Raw genomic sequence first — 21,133 nt, forward strand, 5'->3', positions numbered from 1 at the left:
CACATGTGGATCAACTTAATTTGTTTATAACGGTTGTAAGCTCCTGATAATTGATGACAGAGAAAGATGTCATTACTGATGTAGGCGGCTTATCAGGAAGGTTATAGGAGCTCGTTTCAGTCAGCTGAGCTGAGCTCTGTCTTATCAAGCCTTTTTCATTTTGAAAATGAATTGCAAACTTCGCAAATTTTAGAAGATAAATCACCATGAGATGCACTAGCAGATTAATTTGTCAGTCTTTGGTGGAAAACAGGATTTTGGTATTATCTTCGTGTTTAGTAATTACACTAGAGAGGTATGACTGTCCGGATATTTCCATAGCATTATAGTAGGTAACTAATAATGTACCTGCAGCTTAGTTTTCCTCTGATTTATGACAATTTCTCTTAAGCTGGCGTAAAAAGTAGCTTCTTCCTTACTTCTATATTGATTTGAAAGAAAGTACAGAAATGATCTGATATGAAAACGTCAGAGATGAGGGCCATGCTTGCGTTTTAAACCCTTAATGATTACCTGATCCAGGATGTGACCAAGCTTGTGGGCACGGCTGCCCACGCGCTTCTTCAAAAGTCTCTGTTACTGTCTGATGGATTATCAGTATGTAAGCTAAAGTCCCCAGAGATAAGAGTTTTATCATAGCTTATGGAAACAACTGATATTAATTCCACCATTTCTGCCAAAAAGTTACTATTTTGTTTGGGAGGCGGCTCCTCCTCGCTTACCCTGTCTTACTGTATGCATAAATCTGTACTTTTCAGGAGCAGCTTCAAGTAGAGTTGCTGTGCCACTTTCATGAGCCACGTTTCTGATAAAAACATGAAATCAAACTAATGCTCTTTACCAAGATCTTGAATGAGGAGTGTTTTGTTATTTAGTGACATTACATTGAGTAAAGCCAGGTTTTAATTTATTGCCCACTGCATTGTGTGTTTGGGGAGAACTGGTCTTTTGTATGGATACATGAATTAAATTTTCTAATGACCCTGCTCTTCAGTACGACCCATTCTACTGCCAGTTTTCGTCTATGGGGATTTCATGGCTATCTGCTTGATTTTATACACCTGTTAGCAATGGGTGTGGCTGAGCCACCTGAACTCAATAATTAGGTGTCCCAATACTTTTGCACTATTTTTCCATATAGTGTATTTGAGTAAGATTAATATTTTTTAAACAAGCAACCTGCATATCTCTGCTACAAATGAAAATGTAAACTTTGTGTGTAGCATCTACCATTTGTGAACAGTTCAACCGAAAGTGATCGGGCAAATGTTACCACTAACCCCACAGGTGGTGTTGCTTGTAACAGCTGCTAAAAAGCCTGGTAATTGGATGCAAAACACAATTCAATACAAATCTAAGTTGTTTGGTCCAGACAACTTAAATATGTAAAAGTAGTTGTAAAAATATAAATGTGTAATTATGTGTTAAAAAATGAGAAGGGGCAAAGTAGTTCAGCAAAACTTAGCATGAGGAAGTATGTTTATTTACACAACATCTGTACCACATTCTTGATGAATCTGCATGAAAAAGACTTTTTTTGAACTGGATCTAATGAGAAGTAAGGCTTTTGATTTGATCATTTAAATTTTAATTAAAAAGGACATGATGTGACATGATGATTTCTATATCTGCAAGAATTTATTCAGTATATATATTTTTGCTTTCATAACTTTTATAATGGTATAAATGTATTTTTATGCAGGACTTCAAACAGAAAATGTCAACCACACAATAACATAAAAAATATAATATTAAGTTATTTACTACTACTGAAAACATTTATACGTCTTTGTACTTGGACCTGTATAAACCTCTGTGTTTGAACCCTTCCTTTAAATGAATAAACGTAAAATGTCATGGTTTTCCAGGGGTCACACCACCTGACCTGGTGAACTGGACCAGCCTGACCATGTCTCAAAAATTATCATTTTTTTAATATTTGTGAAAGGACTTCAAACCTTTGCGTTGCACCATGCAAGTCACTTGGGGTCTTTTTTTATCATGCAAGACGCTGACCACTCTTTCTTAAAAGCATGTGAGAATAAAAGCCATTTGTATTAGGTTGTGCCACATTTTTGATTTAATCATTAATCATAAAAGTTTTCGAATACTTTTCAAGCTGCCATATTGTGCAACATGTTATGATTTTAAAGGTTTTGTAGAGATTTATATGAATAAATGAACATTTTTAATCATTTACCTAATCTGCATATATGCTTGGATGGTCACACCACTTGATGTTTTTAAGACTTTTATTTTTAATAATAAAATAAAATTTTTCGAGTTTTATTTTGATACGCTGAAAATGTTTTACAGAAAGGAGGTATTGTAGAACCATGTGCTCTGCGTTTATTACATTATTTAAAAGGACAATATTGGACACACAATTATGCACATCATATTATAGACCCAACTGCTTTGCATTTATGTGAAGATATGGACTTCTATTGTTTATTTGGGGAGGCTTAGTTGTATAAGTTTTGCCTTATTCACACAGTTTTAGTAGCTGAAAAACACATGATGAGAAAAGTTACTTTTAAATGGTACAAAAACTTCATATCTGTCCAATTACTGTAGAAATTGCTATAGAAGTTCAAGATGATGATCACAAGCACTACTTGAACTTGTACTCCACTCTCTTTATTATACTGTGCAGGCCAAGCAGAGCTTTGTATTGTTATCTGTTAATATAACTAAACTATGTGACCATTAGAGCATGAAACTATACTCTATTGTATTTGAGATAAATGGATTAACAATATTGTCGTAAAGCTATTAGTTCATAGAAGCTATATTGTATTAAAGAGTAAAAGCATGAACTACAGTCATATGCAAAAATTTGCGCGACCCTAGTCAGATAACGTTTTGCACTTCTGCACATTTTAATGCATTGATCATGCATTAATGCGCTAAAAAAATAGAACCTAAAATGCTGCCTGTGCAAGAGTTAAGGCGTGTTTTATTTTATGGTGTATTTTTTCCTAATATGTTAAATTAAGAAAATAAATGGAAACTGTGCACTAAAATTTTAGTGATGGGGGTGCTCAAACTTTTGCATACGATGGGTATTCTATTGCATCAGAGAGTAGCATCTAAATAAAATTGTAAAGCTATTAGTTAATAGTATAAATCTAAGCACATGTGGGTGTCAGATGAACACATCAGTTTTTCTTTTTTTAATGCAGGTCTTTAATAAACCCGTAACTCATACATGATATCACATCACCTCAGAACAACACCACTTCTTGGTTATTAATATTGCAGGATATATTAAGGCGGAGTGTCTAAAATAGACCGTTGAAGCAACTTGATCTGTTTTTTATGTCAGCGTTTGGCCGGATGAAGCTCCGGCTCTGTTTGGCCTGTTGGCCTATGGCTTAGCGGAGAACGCATTAATGGAGGTTGTAATGTTTAAGAGGGCCAGTGATCAAGGCCTGCTCCAGTCCAGGTGGAAGCGCACACTGGTCCAAAGGAGGGGTCAGAGACACAGAAATCTCTTCCACACATGCACGTACACACTAACACACATCCTGGAATATTATTTGCAGCTGTGGAGCTCTGCACTCTAGACCACCAGCGCTAGCTGTTTCTCCATGCTTGCAGGGCTTCCAGTTTCAGTGCTTTTCCTGTGTGTCCACAGGATGGCAGTGAGATGCAGAGGAAAACAAGATGCCGCTCTTTAGATAGTGCTGATGCTCATGTTTAATGTGCCAACAGTTGTAACATTTTTAGCATCTGTGGCCTACAGTGATGCAGAGAAAGTGCAAGCTAAGCAAGGCGAGCCATATTAAAGGGGAATTCCAGAGATGCATTATTCAAATCACTGAGATGTAAACAAAGTCAATCAGTGCTCTGTTACTGACTCATACTTTGTTAGCCCCCTTTCACTCTGTTCTTTAGCAGTCAGGACCACCACAGAGCAGATGTTATTTGGGTGGTGGAACGTTTTCAGCACTGCAGTGACACTGACATAGCTTGTGTGCCTTGTGTGTAGAGTTTTTAAACCCTGTGTCCACTCACTGTCCACTCTATTAGACACTCTTAACTTGTCGGTCCACCTTGTAGATGTAAAGTCAGAGACGATAGCTCATCTGCTGCTGCACGGTTTGTGTTGGTCATCCTCTAATCCTTCATCAGTGGTCACAGGACGCTGCCAACACGACACTGTTGGCTGGATATTTTTGGTTGGTGGACTATTCTCAGTCCAGCAGTGACACTGAGGTGTTTAAAAACTCCAGCAGCACTGCTGTGTCTGATTCACTCATACCAACAACACTTAAAACAAGGAGGTGGTTTAAATGAAGTGGTCAGCCATTTATGGTATATAGCCATTTTATTTACTGTCCAAAACAATCAGTGAACTCAGACTTGTCTTCTAAGTTGTTTTTATGTAGCAGTAATAATGGCTAAATAGTGGGAAAAGATCTGAAAGATTGGTTTATTTTTGCCGTAAGGTCCACCTAAAAAGTTTGTGTAATTTTATGTAGAGTCATAATAATAATGATTTTTTTACATTTTACCAACTCCTCTTTATTTCTCAGTCAGAGTCAAAGAGGCTGCTTTTGATACTGTTCCTTTAAGACCAATACATGTAAATGTTCTGATTAGATGCCCTGCATTGTCTATCACTCAAAAAGCAGTCTGGGCTGAAACACTCCTTATAACTTCAGTGTGAGTGGAAGGTGGAAGGGGTTAAACTGCTGTAGGTGGATATATGTAAATATGTTGGTTTGCATGTGTGTGTATATAAATACAACCCCATTTCCAAAAAGGTTGGGATGCTGTGCAAAATGTATATAAAAACAAAATGCAATGATGCACAAATCCTTTAAACCCTATGTTTCATTGAAAATAGTACAAAATATCAAATGTTGAAACTGAGAAATTTATTTATTTATTTTTTTAAATATATGCCCATTTTGAATTTGATGCACGTCCCAAAAAAGTTGGGATGGGGCGACAAAAGGCTGGTAAAGTTGTGTAATGCTAAAAAAACACCTGGTGGTTGATTGACAACAGGTCAGTAACATGATCAGGTATAAAAAAAGCATCTCAGAAAGGCGGAGTCTTTCAGAAGTAAAGATGGGGAGGGGTTCACCACTCTGCACGATCAAATAGTGCAACAATTCAAGAATAACGTTTCTTAACGTAAAATAGAAAAGAATTTGGGGGTTTTATCATCTACTGTACATAATAACATTAAATGATTCAGAGAATGTGGAGAAATCTCTGTATGCAAGGGACAAGGCCAAAAAACAGTATTTGCTGGCCATGATCTTTGGGCCCTCAGGTGGCACTGCATTAAAAACAGGCATGATTCTGTAGTGGAAATCACTGCATGGTGTCAGAAACACTTCTGAAAACCACTGTCTATGAAAACAGTTCATGGCTGTATCCACAAATGCAAGTTAAAACTCTAAAACACAAAGAAGAAACCACATATAAACAGGGTCCAGAAATGCTGCCACCTTCTCTGGGCCTGAGCTAATTTAAAACAGACTGAGGGGAAGTGGAAAAGTGTTCTGTGATCTGACAAATCAACACTAGAAATTCTTTTTGGAAATCATGGACACTGTGTCCCCCAGGCTAAAGACCACTCAGCTTGTTATCAGTGCACAGTTCAAAAGCCAGTATTCATGATGGTTCAGGGGAGCATTAGTGCACATGGCATGGATGACTGGCACATCTGTGAAGGCACCATTAATGCTGAACGATATATACATGTTTTGGCAACATATGCTGCCATCCAGACGACGTCTTTTTCAGGGGCGGCCTTGATTATTTCAGCAAGACGATGTCACACCACATTCTGCATGCATTACAATAGCATGGCTAGGTATTAAAAGAGTCTGGGTGCTAAACTGACCTGCCTACAGTCCAGACCTGTCACCCACTGAAAACATTTGGCGCGTTATGAAATGAAAAATATGACAAAGGAGACCCTGAACTGATGAGCAGCTGAAATCCTATATCAAACGGCAATGGGAAACATTTCACTTTCAAAACTACAGCAGTGTCTCCTCAGTTCCCAAACACTTACAAAGTGTTGTTAAAGAAGAGGTGATGAAACACAGTGGTAAACAGGCCCCCGTCCCAACTTTTTTGGAACTTTTTTGTTGTTGGACTTCAAAATGGGCATATTTCTCAGTTTTTTACATTTGATATGTTGTCTTTGTAGTATTTTCCTTTAGAATATGGCTTACATGATTTGCATTTCATTGAATTCTATTTTTATTTACATTCTGCACAGCATCCCAACTTTTTTGGAAATGGGGTTGTATGTGTATGTATATGTATATATATATATATATATATATATATATATATATATATATATATATATATATATATATATACACACACATGCAAACCAACATATTTACAAAAATCTACCTGTATATGAGCCCTTAAAAAATACATTATAAGCCAAAGCCTGATCTGAAACCTATAATTAAACAATGTCTCTGGAATTCATGACTATTTCGTGTAATACGTTTCTCTGATGTAGCTTGAAGAAGCATAGATTTCATAGAGTTCTTATCACCGCCACTGTGAACAATTCTGACTCGACAAGTTCCTCTAGATGGGAGCATTTCACACCAAACCACTCTGAATGACTTTGTTTACATTTTACCGTGTTGAAAATTGTAAAAATTCCTCTCGTGTTCATAAGAAAGAGTAGCACATGCTTATTTGATTAGTATAGAGTCTACCAGTGTTTACTCTGTATACATCTTTCGGGTTAATTACAACCTGTTTCAGTTCTCTGTTAATGGCTGTCTTTTCATGGATGTTTGGCAGATCTTCAATAAAGAAAAAGGAAATAAGTTGAATTGAAGGACAGCATAATGAAATTATATATGTTATGTTATGGGGAATGTGTGTGTGTGTGTGTGTATGCATGCTTGGGCTTTTGTTGAAATAGAAATAGCACGCTGGTGACCCCTGGGTTCATGTGTAAGTCAGGGTTCAGTGGGGGTCGTGTTGAGGAGCAGTGTTTGGGTAAGAGATGTGGAATGTGTTTGAGCTGCCCCAAGCCAAAAGCACAAAGGTCCAAGATCCTAAATATGTCACTCATACTCTCGAAAATAGCCTCCCAGTGTGTGCAATTTGAGAATGTCATCTCCAATTCTGCCGTTATGAATACCTCTGAGAGCTCAACATACACAGAAGTACAGAACCCTCTTACAAACACTACTACAGGAGAAGAGCACAATACCTGAGCTGTGAATGGCAGCGTGTGAATGGGAGTGGTAGTGAGCCCACTAGGGGTCTCTCTCCCACAGCACTTTGACTGATAAATGAAGCGTTTCATTCAAAAACACTGGGAAAAGATGTATAATAGAAATACTTTTTTCTCTAATAAAGGTGATATTAATCAATATAGTGTTGATATTTATTGAATGTGAAATGCCCACATCCAACAACATTTGTCCTGAAAAAAGAGAAAATGTAACTTTACAGGAGAAGAAAAAAACATGCTTTACTTTTAATGTAAGTCAATGGAACCAGACTTTTTCCCAAGTCATAAACTTTTTACAAGTTAAGAACAAGAACAAGAACAAGAAGAACACCTAAACAACCTGGAATTATCCAAAATGAACCGGATACCATTTGCCAAACGTGTGGTCTCATCTTCAGAGTCTGGCCAAATCAGACTGAGCCATAAAACTGCCGCAATATCAAGTTCAGCTCAGTTTTGTCAGTTTTTGCCAGATCATTATTAATGTTGTTTTGTTCCAGCCAGTCTGTAAAGCATCTTACAGCCCATTTAGTTTGGCGAATGGTGTTGGGTTCATTTCTGGCTGATTCCAGGTTGTTTAGCTGGTCTTCTGTCACAGCTGCCGACTGAAAAGCTGCTCAGTGGTGATGACAGTTTGGGAATTTAGTGTCGTCTCATCTTCAGAGTCTGACCAAATCGGCTGTCGGTCAAATGTGATCTTAAAAGTGTCCATTTTCTGTTTGTGGCAAAGTAAGAAGTAAAAACGTTCAAATGTCTTGAGCGTCTCCTACAGCTGTCAAAGTCGTTGCTTAGCAACTGCGTCTCAGCTGAGTGATACAGTGTTTGTGAAAAACCCGTGCTGTTATGGCGAAATAACTTCACGGTTAGAACGCTTCTCAACCAATCGGCTTGCGTGGCTGGAACTAACTGTTGTATGACTATGTTTAAAAAATGCCGTCCCACGTTTTCATGTCACTACTGAAATACAAAGAGTTTTCCTCCATAGGTGGAGCCTAATCTTAGCCACACCCCTGCATTTTTAGAGCAGGCAGCGCTGCATATACTACATTTCAGGCTACAGCCTTACCTGAAACCTATTGTAAAACAATGTATCAGGAGTCTTTCTATTTGAGCTCTTAAAGGCTTTATACTCTTCAGACGTCCGGTTCCTATCACCGCCACTGTGAACAATTCAGACTCTAAACCTTTCACATCACTTTCGGTTCACTTTTTTATATCGTAATGATTGAATCAGACAATTAAATTAGACCCTTTAAGCACGGAGCCTCAAAGTTTGACCACTATCAGATTTGTTTTTTGAATCCTGCATGTCGTAAAATCGAAAGGACTACGAAACGGATGAGAACGGCACAATTGAGAGCTTCTATTGGATTTTGTGATCTTGATTGCTGATGTGTTCTCAGATGGTAGCCTGAGGTTCTGAGAATCCCGTAAAGGCGTACTGATGACCAGCAGGAGGTCAGATAAGCAGAGGCCGCAGGCATCAGTGTGATCACAGGGGGAGAGAAAGAAGGAAAGGCTCTGGACTGTCTTCCTGGAACAGGGATACTTTCAGCTCTTCTGAGAAGTGGGATCACTCCACTTCCTGATCTCTGATCACTAACAAAGAACCTCACACAAATTTAATGCATTCTGTTTGATGACTATTTCAAAGTTGTTTGTGTTTTTGCAGTGATACTGGAGGATATTCATGGGAATAAATGACTGTTTGCTATAAAATAGTCTTAAAAATAAAAGTTCTTGACTTGTACTTTTTATTCCAGGAAAAAAAATATCATTTATGACACTCGTTCTTTACAAAACATCCATCAAAAGGTTCCTTATGCCACCAGAAGTGGTCCTTCTGTGAGTCGCTCCAAAGAACCCCTTGTTGTGAGTGTATCTTACAGATCTTGTGCTGTAGTACACTCTTTAAAAAGAGTGTGCTAGTAAAGGAACCGGTGCTATTTCATTTTAAACAGTTCTTTGCATGGTGAAATGGTTCTTCAGATTGATGGAGAACAGCACAGTTTGTGTTGGTCATCCTCTAGTCCTTCATCAGTGGTCACAAGATGCTGCCCACAGGACGCTGTTGGCTGGATATTTTTGGTTGGTGGACTATTCTCAGTCCAGCAGTGACACTGAGGTGTTTAAAAACTCCAGCAGCACTGCTGTGTCTGATCCACTCAGATCAGCGCAACACACACTAACACACCACCACCACGTCAGTGTCACTGCAGTGCTGAGAATGATCCACCACCCAAATAGTACCTGCTCTGTGAGGGTCCATGGGGGTCCTGACCACTGAAGAACAGGGTAAAAGGGGGCTAACAGAGTATACAGAGAAACAGATGGACTACAGTCTGTAACTGTAGAACTACAAAGTGCACCTATATAGTAAGTGGAGCTGATAAAATGGACAATGAGCATAGAAACAAGGAGGTGGTCAGAATGTTATGCCTGATCGGTGTACATATACCTTGCAGATAGCAAGAGCATGGCCGTAACTAGCTATGAGAACACCGAGGTCCAAACCTCATAGTTTCAGAAGGGTTTTTTCACTTTCCTCCATTCATGAGATTAAATGAAACAATCAAACAGGAGCAGAATATTTATCATGCTGTATTTCTGGGATGATGAAATTTGATTTGTTTTCTGTGAGCACTGTCACTGTATTATGACCGATCAAAATCTGCCAAGCTCCACATTATTTTTTCAGCCCTCCAGTCACTGCTTAGTAACCACTGCCATGCGTAACTGCTTTAGTACATTAGCAGCGCCTGTCATGTTCGTGACTAGCGTTAGGACACCAAGGTCCTCGGACGTTTCTGAAGGGTTTTATGAGACCCAGGACCCAGTGTGGGAAAAGCGACTACACAGTGAACAGTGACAGGTTCTCAGCTGACCCCAGAACAGCTGTGGTTCGGCCCTAAACTGAACTGCCCGCTCTGTACATAATGCTTGTAAAATGTAAACTCCATAGCTGAGCACTCGCAGTGTTGCTGGCTGAATCAGCATGCTTTAGCTCCAGTAGCTCAGTATAGGCTACAGGCTCCATAGTTGGCTATATTAGTGATTAAATTAAAGTTGTATTGTGTTACCGACTCATAACATACGACCAGCATGAGAAAGTTCACTGTTAACCAGCATATTGATGGTATAGCATCATGTATCTAACATTATTAAGGAGTCAGCAGGTGTGTTAGGCTGTGTTTTGTCTCATTAACTGTATGAGTGGCTACCTTTCCTGTTGTCTGGTGTTTGGTACAGACAGATTTTTATAACATGTTTAATGTGTGTTTTTTCAGTAATCAATGAGGACAGAGATGCAAAAGAGACAAGCAGAGAGAGAGACAGAGAGACACAGAGAGGGGTAAATGAAATAAAATCTATTTGAAACTATCTCTTGATTTAGTGTAGGCCTCAATATGTATTTGCAAATGAAAACAAACATAAATTAATAGTTAAATGATTATTCAAAGTAAAACAGGATAACTGGAGTCAAGTTTATAGAACAATAATAGCAGTTTATGGAAGAATGGAGTGATGAGGATTGAACAAATGAAAGGAAAAGGTGTATAGCAGATATGTATGGTTAAAAAAGGAGCAATGATTTGGCGAATGAGTAAAGAAAAAGAAAGGATAAACTTACGGTTGGTGTAAAACTCATATTTGGTAGTTATTTTATTCACTGTGAGATGTAGGTCACATTCGAAAATTGCAAAATGGACCTCACTCAAATTTAGATCCTCATTATGGCCCTGAGCAAGAGGATAATGGGCCACTGTTGGCTCACTCATTGGCAAAGCTGGCAGCCTGCTGGTGGTTAAGCAGAGTATTAGACAAAAAGCCACTTTTCATCGCTCATTTTCCACTCACAGTCAAGTTTACTCATTTTTCTTTCTTTCTTTCTTTAATTATCCTTTTTAAACTTAGTTTAGTAAATAATTTTACCAGCAATATCATAAATGAAGCCATACAGCTGTAACCAATCACAGTGTCAGCAACAAAATTTCAACAAAATAATTTTAGACTAGCCCTAGTCATAATTTTTTTCCTCTCAGTATTTTGTAATATTTCTTTCAAAAATACAAAACTATGTGCACTGAAAATCTGAGGAGATTAAAAACTAGTTAGACCTTGTTTGCAGGACAATAATAATGCCTGCTATCTGGGATGTTATGATCTGTTTAAACCCAAGGCATCGATTGAGAAAGTAATAAGCTTAATATATATAAAATCATCATTTATATATTTCTTCTCAGTTATGGAGGCGTAGTGCTGTATAGACCCTAAACATGTCACCAGCAGTCCTTATGTTGAACCATTCAAAACATTCAGTGGTTTAACTGCATAAAAGGATGTGGTTTAAACTTCATAAAGAAATGCTGACATATTAAAAAGTTTGACAGCGGCCAGAAAAGGATTTCACTTTTTCCTGGACAGACAGAACGTTCTGAAGTTTAATATCTCTGTATAGTGTAGTTTATGCTTGTTTTGGCTGGTTTTATGGTACATACACACTTAAAACAGATGGGTCTTCAAGGATTCTTTAGAAAGGCAATGGTTCTATTTAGAACTATGAGTTCTATGCATGGTTCTTTGCGTGGTGGAATGGTTCTTAAGATTGATTGAGAATGTGTTGTATATAATTTTGATAGCTCCAAAAAGGGTTCAGAACCATTCTTGGTGCAATATAGAACAGAAAGGTTCTACAACCTTGTTTCCAAAAAAGCTGGGATGCTGTGCAAATGTAAATAAAAGCAAAAGAAATTATGTGCAAATCATTTAAACCCCATATTTAATGAAAAATAATACAAAAACATAAAACTGAAACTGAAACTGAGATGTTTTGTTATGTTTTTTGAAAAATATGCCCATTTGGAATTTAATGCCAGCAATAGAGAAAATCTTTAGAAAAGTTGGGACAGGGGCAACAAAATACTGGTAAAGCTGTGTAATGCTAAAAATACACCTGGTGGAAACAACTAATTAGGTTAAATGGCAACAGGTCAGTAACATGATTGAGTATAAAAAGAGAATCTCATTCTGAGACTTTCAGAATTAAAGATAAGGAGGGGTTCACAACTCTGTGAAAGATTGTGCGGGCAAATAGTGTTACAATTCAAGAATAACATTTCTCAATGTAAAATAGTGAAATTGGGGATTTCATCATCTACGGTACATAATATCAAAGAATCTGGAGAAATCTCTGTATGTAAGGGACATACAGTAACCAGTATTGACTGGCCGTGATCTTCGGGCCCTGCCTGTGGCACTGGATTAAAAACAGACATGATTCTGTAGTGAAAATCACTACATGGGAACTGTCTGTAAACACAGTTAGTCTGTGCCTCAGCAAATGCAAATTAAAACTGTAAAATGCAAAGAAAAAACATATATAAACAGGATCCAGAAACGCTGCCGCCTTCTCTGGGCCTGAGCTCATTTAAGAGAGGGACTGAGGAAATCCTCCAGGCTAAAGAAGAGAGAGACCATCTGGCTTATCAGTGCACAGTTCAAAAGCCAGTATTCATGATGGTATAGGGGTGCATTAGTGCACATGGCATGGGTGACTTGCACATCTGTGAAGGCACCATTAATGCTGAACGATATAAACATGTTTTGGAGCAACATATGCTGCCACCCAGACGAAAATAAGGAAACTTTGAACTGTTGAGCAGCTGAAATCCTATATCAAGCAAGAACAGGAAAACATTTCACTCTCAAAACACGATTGGTCAGTTCCCATATGCTTACAGAATGTTGTTAAAAGAAGTGGTGAAGCAACACAGTGGTAAACATGCCCCTGTCCCAACATTTTTAAACAAATACAACTTTTTTTTGCATCAAATGCAAAATTTCAGTATTTTTAAAAAAACAATAATATTTCTTCAAATGAGTTTCAACATTTGATATGTTGTCTTTGTACCATTTCAGTAAATTCAATTAAATATAGGGTTTAAATGATTAGCATGTCATTGCATTCTGCTTTTATTTACATTTTGCACAGCGTCCCAACTTTTTTAGTTGTATACAGAACCATCTACAACACATTCTCCATCAATCTAGAGAACATTTTACCATGCAAAGAACCATTTAAGCATGGAATGGTCCTATATAGAACTCATGGTTCTAAATAGAACCAAGAACCCTTAAAGAGGCATCTTTTTAAGTGTGTATCCTTCTGTTGCTTATCAAATGTGTAGCCCTGAGAGTGGGATTACATTGTTATCTTCTTAACATGGTTACGCATCTCCAAGCTTAACAAAATCACCTCAGCTCTGCACCGCTAGCCGAGGAGTGAGGGAGAGTGAGGCACTCTGCCGTGGGGAGATGGTACTGAGTGGACATGTTTCAGTAGACGACTCTTTCAGGCTGCTCTGCCGGCTGTGGAGCAGTCTGTGTCTCTTGGCTGTGTGTTCATCAGTCTGCTGGTTCAGTCTGGAGCTCTGGAGGCTGGACGCTGAGTGAGGAGTGGACTTATCTGTCATCTTGGGATTTCTCTCTGTTGTGAAAGACTTCATTTTTCACTGTATCGGTCATTTAGGCTAAGACATGGAGCTTTTCAGACTGCAGGCAGTGCTCATTCTCGCGGTGCTGATGTTTGGAGGGACGCCAGCCGGAGTGGTCAGGAGGAAAAGTGATGGCACAGCAGGTAAGACAGGTCAGCATGGTAGAGCTGTCAATAGAAAGTTGTTACGTAAGAGATTTACTATGAAAACTGCCCTGCTTTACAACAGAGACTCTTAGTCTTGCGTCAATTAGAACAGACAAGCACACTGTTAATTATTACCACCACTTTTTACAGTAAAAGACTTTATAGATTATTTTATTGTAAAATCTCAGTTTAAGATATTTTCATTTTTTAATGAATATTATTGTTTTTATTGCTACAATAAGAAACATGTACAAATGCAGATAGTGCACACTGGCGCTATGTGTTCTATATATGATGCAAAGAATCAAATGGTTCTTTTAGTGTGTATGGATCTATACAGAACCATTGTCTTTACTAAAGAACCCTTGAAGAACCTTTTCTAAGAGTGTACAGGAGTTCTATATAGAACTATTTGCATGATTAAATGGTTTTTCAGATTGATGGAAAATGTGTTGTGTATGGTCCTTTATAACACAAAAAAGGGTCACAAGCTTGACATTGTAACAATAGCAGAACCCATTTTGGTACTATACAGAACCATTTTCAAAAAGGTTCTACATAGAACCATATACAACACATTCTACATCATTCTAAAGAACGATTTCACCATGCAAAAAACCTTTTAAGCATGCAAATGGTTCTGTATAGAATAGGCTGGGGCGATAATGTAAATTTAGACAAACGATTCTCGTCTCCAGAATCATCACGATAAACAATATTATCGTGTTAAAAATTAATTTACCAAGGAAAACCCAAGTGAGCGGGCCTTTCATCTGTTTCAGTCCCGTGATCATTTTACTGCAGTCTATGTGAGTGAACTGCTGCATCCCAGTGGAACAGCTAAGGAGAATTATAGCAGTGAATCTTAATAATTAATTCTGGGAAAAACAAAGTTATGTTAAAGAAAAGAAAATAATAATAATAATAATAATAATAATAGTCTTTAACAACCTAGATTGTTCATACATAATTAACATTATTATACATCTCAGGCGCCGCTGTCTTGCTGAAGTATTTACGGCTTGGCAGCTCGTACTGTGGATTCAAGGTCTGTAACATTTCTCTGAATGATGGCTTCACCTGTGTTGAATGGCAGCAGACCCTTCACTATGTAACAGGTTACACTGCACTCTCGCCCCTTTTTCGGCCCTCTCTCACCCCTTTCTCAGGCCCTTTCTCGCCCCTTTCTCTGCCCTTTCTTGGCCCTTTTTCGGCCCTTTCTCGGCCTTTTTTGGCCCTTTGCACTGTTACATTTGTACTTTGTACATTTTGTGAAAGCACTTGTGATTGTTGATTGATTCGACGAACTGCCTTCTCTGTGTGCCGGACCCAGTTTAGCGTACTGAGTTGGATGATGTATCTTGAGATGTGCTTGCAAGTTGGTAGTATTGCCGCCTTTGGTGATGATCAGTTTTCTGCATAGACGGCATGTAACACTGTTAACATCTAACGGTTCTCTGTGTTCGTCTGGTTGTAAACCAAAATATTGCCAATCGGGCGCGGTAACACCCTTCTTCTGTACAAGTTCATCCATTTTTCACCGTCTAGGGAGACGGTCACATGTAGCGGAGTGTTTCATTTGCATATACCCAGCATTCTTTGCCAGACTGAAACCCTACATTCTAATGTGACATTTTAAAGACGTATATTTGTAGGTTATTAGTTATGTTTGCGTGGTCCATACTTAAATGTCTGAAATTTCTAAAATTGTCTAAAATTTTAACATAGCTACCATAGATTAGAATGCTTGTACAAAGTCAATGGTTAAATACAAAGAACGACAAAAAAAAAGTCACATGGCAAAGGTACATAAAAAATTAAATCATAATTTAATATCGTCACTGGTTGAAATTATCACGATATTCGATAATATCATTTATCGCCCCACGACTAGTATAGAACCTTTTTGAAAATGGTTCTATAGAGCACCAAAAAGGTTTCTTCTGTTGTTGCAATGTCAAGCTTCTAACAATAGAAGAAACTTTTTGGTGCTACATAGAACCCTTATCAAAAAAGTTCTATACAGAACCATCTACAGCATATTCTCCATCAGTATGAAGAACCGTTTGACCAGGTAGAGAACCCCATATATAGAACATTTTTCAAAAAGTTCTTTTAAGGATCAGACACTCTCAAAAAAAAGGTCTGAAACTGTCACTGGGGCAGTTCCCCTCTTTTCACTGAGGCGGTGCCCTCAAGGGAACATCTCAGTACCTTTAGTCAGGGAACATAATTGTACCATAATCCGTTTAAATGATATTTTGCTGTACTGACTCCACACACCCCGTCTCGTCTCCAGGCTTTTTATTTTACTGTTCTGTTTCAAAAGATTAGATTATAAAAAGGTATAAATATTTACTTTTCACCTGGAAAAACTAAGGATCACAACTGGACCTTGAAATCACTGTTGTACCTTTGAGGGAACATTTACACTGTTTGTACATTGATGAATGAAAAATGTACCTGCACAGAACCTTTATTCTAACAGTGTGTACAACAGGTGTACAATTATAATGAAGATCTATTCAGATGGTTCTAGGAGTTGTCATGGTTATATAACCATTGCCTTTACTAAAGAAAACTCAAAGACCCCCACCCCTCTTCTTTAGGGGTTTACTTTGCTAGCTTTTTGTAAAAAACTAACAAGGGGTGCAAAGTCTGACAACATCAGTTGCAAATGGGCTTATGCAGTAACAAGGTTACCATAAGGGGTGAAACTTTGGCTGTAATGTTACGTGTGTTATATATTTGGATGTTTTTTTTTGTTACAGAGTACCTCAGCCCTCCGCTGGATGTTCAGGCGGAGAGTGTAAACTGTACTGCCATCAGTGTAAGATGGAGAATGCCTTGGCGACATGTGAGCACCACCACTGGATACAAGGTAAACCTCATAGCATCTCCACGAAAAAGCTACTAAGTATGCAATTTGTCTGAATTTATAGAGTAAATTATATGATCTACATTTACGACAGGGTTTAATCCAGGACCCAGTAAGTGCTACCACTGCATGACCTCTACCAGAACTTCTGAAGCCCTTTCCCACCATCCTGGATAGAGAGAACTGGTTTTCAATAAATTAGATTTCAGACAAATTCAATTTCCAATTTCAGCTTGCCTGTTGAGACAAGTGAAGCTGTTTGTTTCCTACTGCAAACCTCACATCCTCCCACACTGACCTGACAGTGTGGTTTAAAATCTTTATTTCCTTACCCTTTTTTTTTTTTAATTAAATTATTTGGTTTTTGGTTTTATTGTTTTTTTGTAGAATAAGACAAAAGTTCAGACACTGTACATATACAGCAGCCCATGCCCCAAAAAACAAAAACAGACAATATCAATAAGTAAAAAAAAATGTAAAACATAATAGCAGGTGTTATAATAATTATAATAAAACATTTAAATTACCAAATGGGATGCCACAGCTCAGTCACTGGCATTGAAGGTGTTCAATGAAAGGGTCCCATACCTCCCCAGTCTTCTTGATTGAACCTGCATTGATATGTCATAATTTCTCCAGGTCTATAGAAGGAACTGTTTCAGAAAGCTGTTTGTTAAATGAGGGAGGAATTTCAGATTTCCACTCCCTAAGAATAATCATTTTTGCCAAAACCATGCCAAACATTAATGCCTGCTGTTGTCTATATGGTAAAGAAAGTGAGGTAACCAAGCAACCAATCAGAGCCGACACTGGGTCAGGAGAAATCTCTCTGCTGTACACCTGGGAAAACCAGTTAAATATATCAGCCCAAAAATAAGACATTTTGGAGCAGAACCAAATTGTATGTCTCAAGGATCAATCCGATGCTTTAATCTGTCGCACAGTTTAGAAAAGGAAGGATAAATCTTACTTCATTTCTCCTTGGAATAACGTAATCTGTGGATAATCTTAAATTGAACTAATCTTTATTTCTTAGCTGTCGTACTTTTAACTCTTCAGACTGAAATGCAAGTCATTCTTTCAGTTTCAGAGCGTCTGAAGGAAACGTCTTACTTTTTTATGAATGATTGTAGGTTCTAGTTAAAGACGTGCTCTGGAATGTCTATCGCACTCTATACACTTAAAAAAGATGATATATCAACTATAGTAAAGGCAAAGGTTCTATGTAGAAACACAACTTCTGTATAGAATAATTTGCATGCTTAAATGGTTCTTTGCAGGCTGAAATCGTTCTTCAGATAAAGAAAGTGTTGTGTATGATACTGTATAGAACCTTTTGAAAAAGGGTTCTGCTATTGTTACGATTTCAAGTTTGTAACAACAGAAGAACCCTTGTTGGTGCTATACAGAACCATTTTCAAAAAGGTTCTATATAGAACCATATACAACACGTTGCCTGTCAATGTGAAGAACCATTTCACTACGCAGAGAACTATTTAAGCAGGCAAATGCACTCTTACAAAGATCATTCTTCAAGGGTTCTTTAGTGAAAGCAACGGTTCTATACAGAACCATGAACACTCAAAGAACCATTTGCTTGCTTAAATGGTTAGTTGCATGGCGAAATCATTCTTCAGATTAATGGAAAATATGTCGTATATGGTTCTATGTAGAACCTTTTTGAAAATGATTCTGTATAGCACCCAAAAGGCTCTGCTATTGCTATGATGTCAAGCTTGTAACAATATCAGAACCCTTTATGTGCTATATAGAACCGTACAAGACATTTTCCATCAATCTGAAGAATCATTTAAGCATGAAAATGGAGCTATATAGAACTTGAAAAAACATCTTTTTTAAGTGTGTGGTTTTATATAGAACTCATGGTTCTAAATAGAATCACTGCCTTGACTAAAGAACCCTTGAAGAACCATCGTTTTTAACCTTAAAAAAAGGTTAATCAAGGGTTCTTTAGTAAAGGCAGTGGTTCTACATAGATCCATGAATGCTAAAAGAACCATTCGATTCTTTGCACGGTCAAATGGCTCCATTTAAGCATGCAAATGGTTCTTTAAGTGTTCATGGTTTTGTATAGAGCTAAAGAACGCTTGAAGAACCATCTTTTTTAAATGTGTGCTTTATAGCTTTATACACAACTCATGGTTCTAAAAAGAGCCACTGCCTTTACTAAAGCACCCTTGAAGAACCATCTTTTTTTTAAGTGTGTGGTTCTATATAGAACACATGGTTCTAAATAGAACCACTGCCTTTACTAAAGAACCCTTGAAGAACCATCTTTTTTAAGTGTGGTTCTAAATAGAACCACTGCCTTTGCTAAAGAACCTTTGAAGAACCATCTTTTTTTAAGTGTGTGGCTGTATACATAACTCATGGTTCTAAATAGAACCATTACCTTTGCTAAATAACCCTTGAGGAACCATCTTTTAAAGTGTGTGGTTCTATATAGAGCTTACGGTCCTAAAAAGAACAACTGCCTTTGCTAAATAACCCTTGAAGAACCATCTTTTTAAGTTTGTGGTTCTATATAGAACTCATGGTTCTAAATAGAACCACTGCCTTTACTAAAGAACCCTTGAAGAACCTTCATTTTTACATTTGTACTTGATCTAGCACACATTTCTATTCTGCAATACGTTGCATCATCACTCCAGATCGAATGCCTGTCATGCAGCTCCATTCGTGTTTTGTTGTTTTAATAGAGGTTTAGTCTTGAGAGTCTGTCTGTCTGTCTGTCCTGTCACGGTTCAACACTTGGGCACAATTAGTTCGGCTGTGGTGCTCACAGGGCTGGGGCGTCTGTCCTAATGATGGCTTGGCTACATTGCTAAAGAATGAGCTCATGCCTACTTTGCACTGCTATGTCCTTCATGACTGAACCGATCATTAGTTCACAAGTTAGTCAATACAGAGATCAATGGTGGTTGATTACTGAATTGTCTGTGTCCCTCTGCACGTTTTTGGTTAAACAGAAGCCAAAAGCAAATCTTATTCGGTGTCACGGTTTGTAAGCAAGTGAGTGAAAAGGTCATCTACTAGAGTGACCCCCTCCTTGAAACAATACTAGATTGAACCAGGAAAGCCACGAATCTTTGAATCTTTGAGGCTGATTTTACGACTAAATTCTTGCATCCTTTACACTTAATACCCCATTTTACACTTTACAGTTAACGTTTTTGATGTGACGCATTTGTTTCTTCTTATAGGTCACCTGCACGGAGACAAAGAGCTCCTCATCAGGAAGAGAAGAAGTAGTGGTGGACATTCCCATCACCCTGGAAATGCGGAGCAGAGTAAGTGTGCAAAAAAGCCTTGTTGTCAGGGGAGTTTCTAGACTGCTGGTTGTACTGGAGCACTCTCTAAATCAAATGGGGCACAGCTCGTCTTCTTTGCTTGCCAGTCACTCCAGGAAAACATGTCAAATCAGGCACAGTTAAAGTGCTGCTCCTGGTGTCAAAGTATTGATGTGGATACTGAGAGTCTTGTTTGCTTTGGACCTGTAGCCTTTTTACCCAAATCAATTTTGAGAACCTTTTATCTACTCTTTCCCCCTTTTCTGGTTCTCCTTTCACTCCTTCTCCCTGTTACGGTTCTCCTTTCACTCCTTCTCCCTGTTACGGTTCTCCTTTCACTCCTTCTCCCTGTTACGGTTCTCCTTTCACTCCGTCTCCCTGTTACGGTTCTCCTTTTACTCCTTCTCCCTGTTACGGTTCTCCTTTCACTCTTTCTCCTGTTACGGTTCTCCTTTCACTCTTTCTCCCTGTTACGGTTCTCCTTTCACTCCTTCTCCCTGTTACAGTTCTCATTTCACTCCTTCTTCCTGTTACGGTTCTCATTTCACTCTTTCTCCCTGTTACGGTTCTCATTTCAGTCCTTCTCCCTGTTATGGTTCTATTTTTACTCCTTCTCCCTGTTACGGTTCTCCTTTCACTCCTTCTCCCTGTTACGGTTCTCATTTCACTCCTTCTCCCTGTTACGGTTCTCATTTCACTCCTTCTCCCTGTTACGGTTCTCATTTCACTCTTTCTCCCTGTTACGGTTCTCATTTCACTCCTTCTTCCTGTTACGGTTCTCATTTCACTCCTTCTCCCTGTTACGGTTCTCATTTCACTCCTTCTTCCTGTTACGGTTCTCATTTCACTCTTTCTCCCTGTTACGGTTCTCCTTTCACTCCTTCTCCCTGTTACGGTTCTTATTTCACTCCTTCTCCCAGTTACAGTTCTCCTTTCACTCCTTCTCCTTGTTCTGCTGCTCCTCTCACTCCTGCTCCCTTCTCGTGCCAGACTTGTTATTTTGTTTTTGTATCATTTGTTCATGCTAGCTTTGCAAAATGTCCCTGTATTTGAAAAAATTA

General features: G+C 38.3%; 1 protein-coding gene across 2 annotated transcripts in view; it reads left to right on the plus strand.

Moving 5' to 3' along the window:
* The first annotated feature begins 13,540 nt into the window (after positions 1 to 13,540).
* The window catches only part of LOC118825252 (pikachurin-like), a 36,306-nt gene continuing 28,713 nt past the window's right edge, over positions 13,541 to 21,133 (plus strand). For both annotated transcript variants that reach the window (XM_036595847.1, XM_036595848.1), the window contains exons 1-3: positions 13,541 to 13,880; positions 16,655 to 16,764; positions 19,986 to 20,072. In XM_036595847.1, the coding sequence (XP_036451740.1) occupies positions 13,781 to 13,880; positions 16,655 to 16,764; positions 19,986 to 20,072 (297 nt within the window). In that variant the 5' untranslated portion in view covers positions 13,541 to 13,780. The remainder of the gene's footprint in view (positions 13,881 to 16,654; positions 16,765 to 19,985; positions 20,073 to 21,133) is intronic.

The sequence above is a fragment of the Colossoma macropomum genome, unplaced genomic scaffold (genome assembly GCF_904425465.1).
Source record: "Colossoma macropomum unplaced genomic scaffold, Colossoma_macropomum, whole genome shotgun sequence".
Taxonomy (NCBI): Eukaryota; Metazoa; Chordata; class Actinopteri; order Characiformes; family Serrasalmidae; genus Colossoma; species Colossoma macropomum.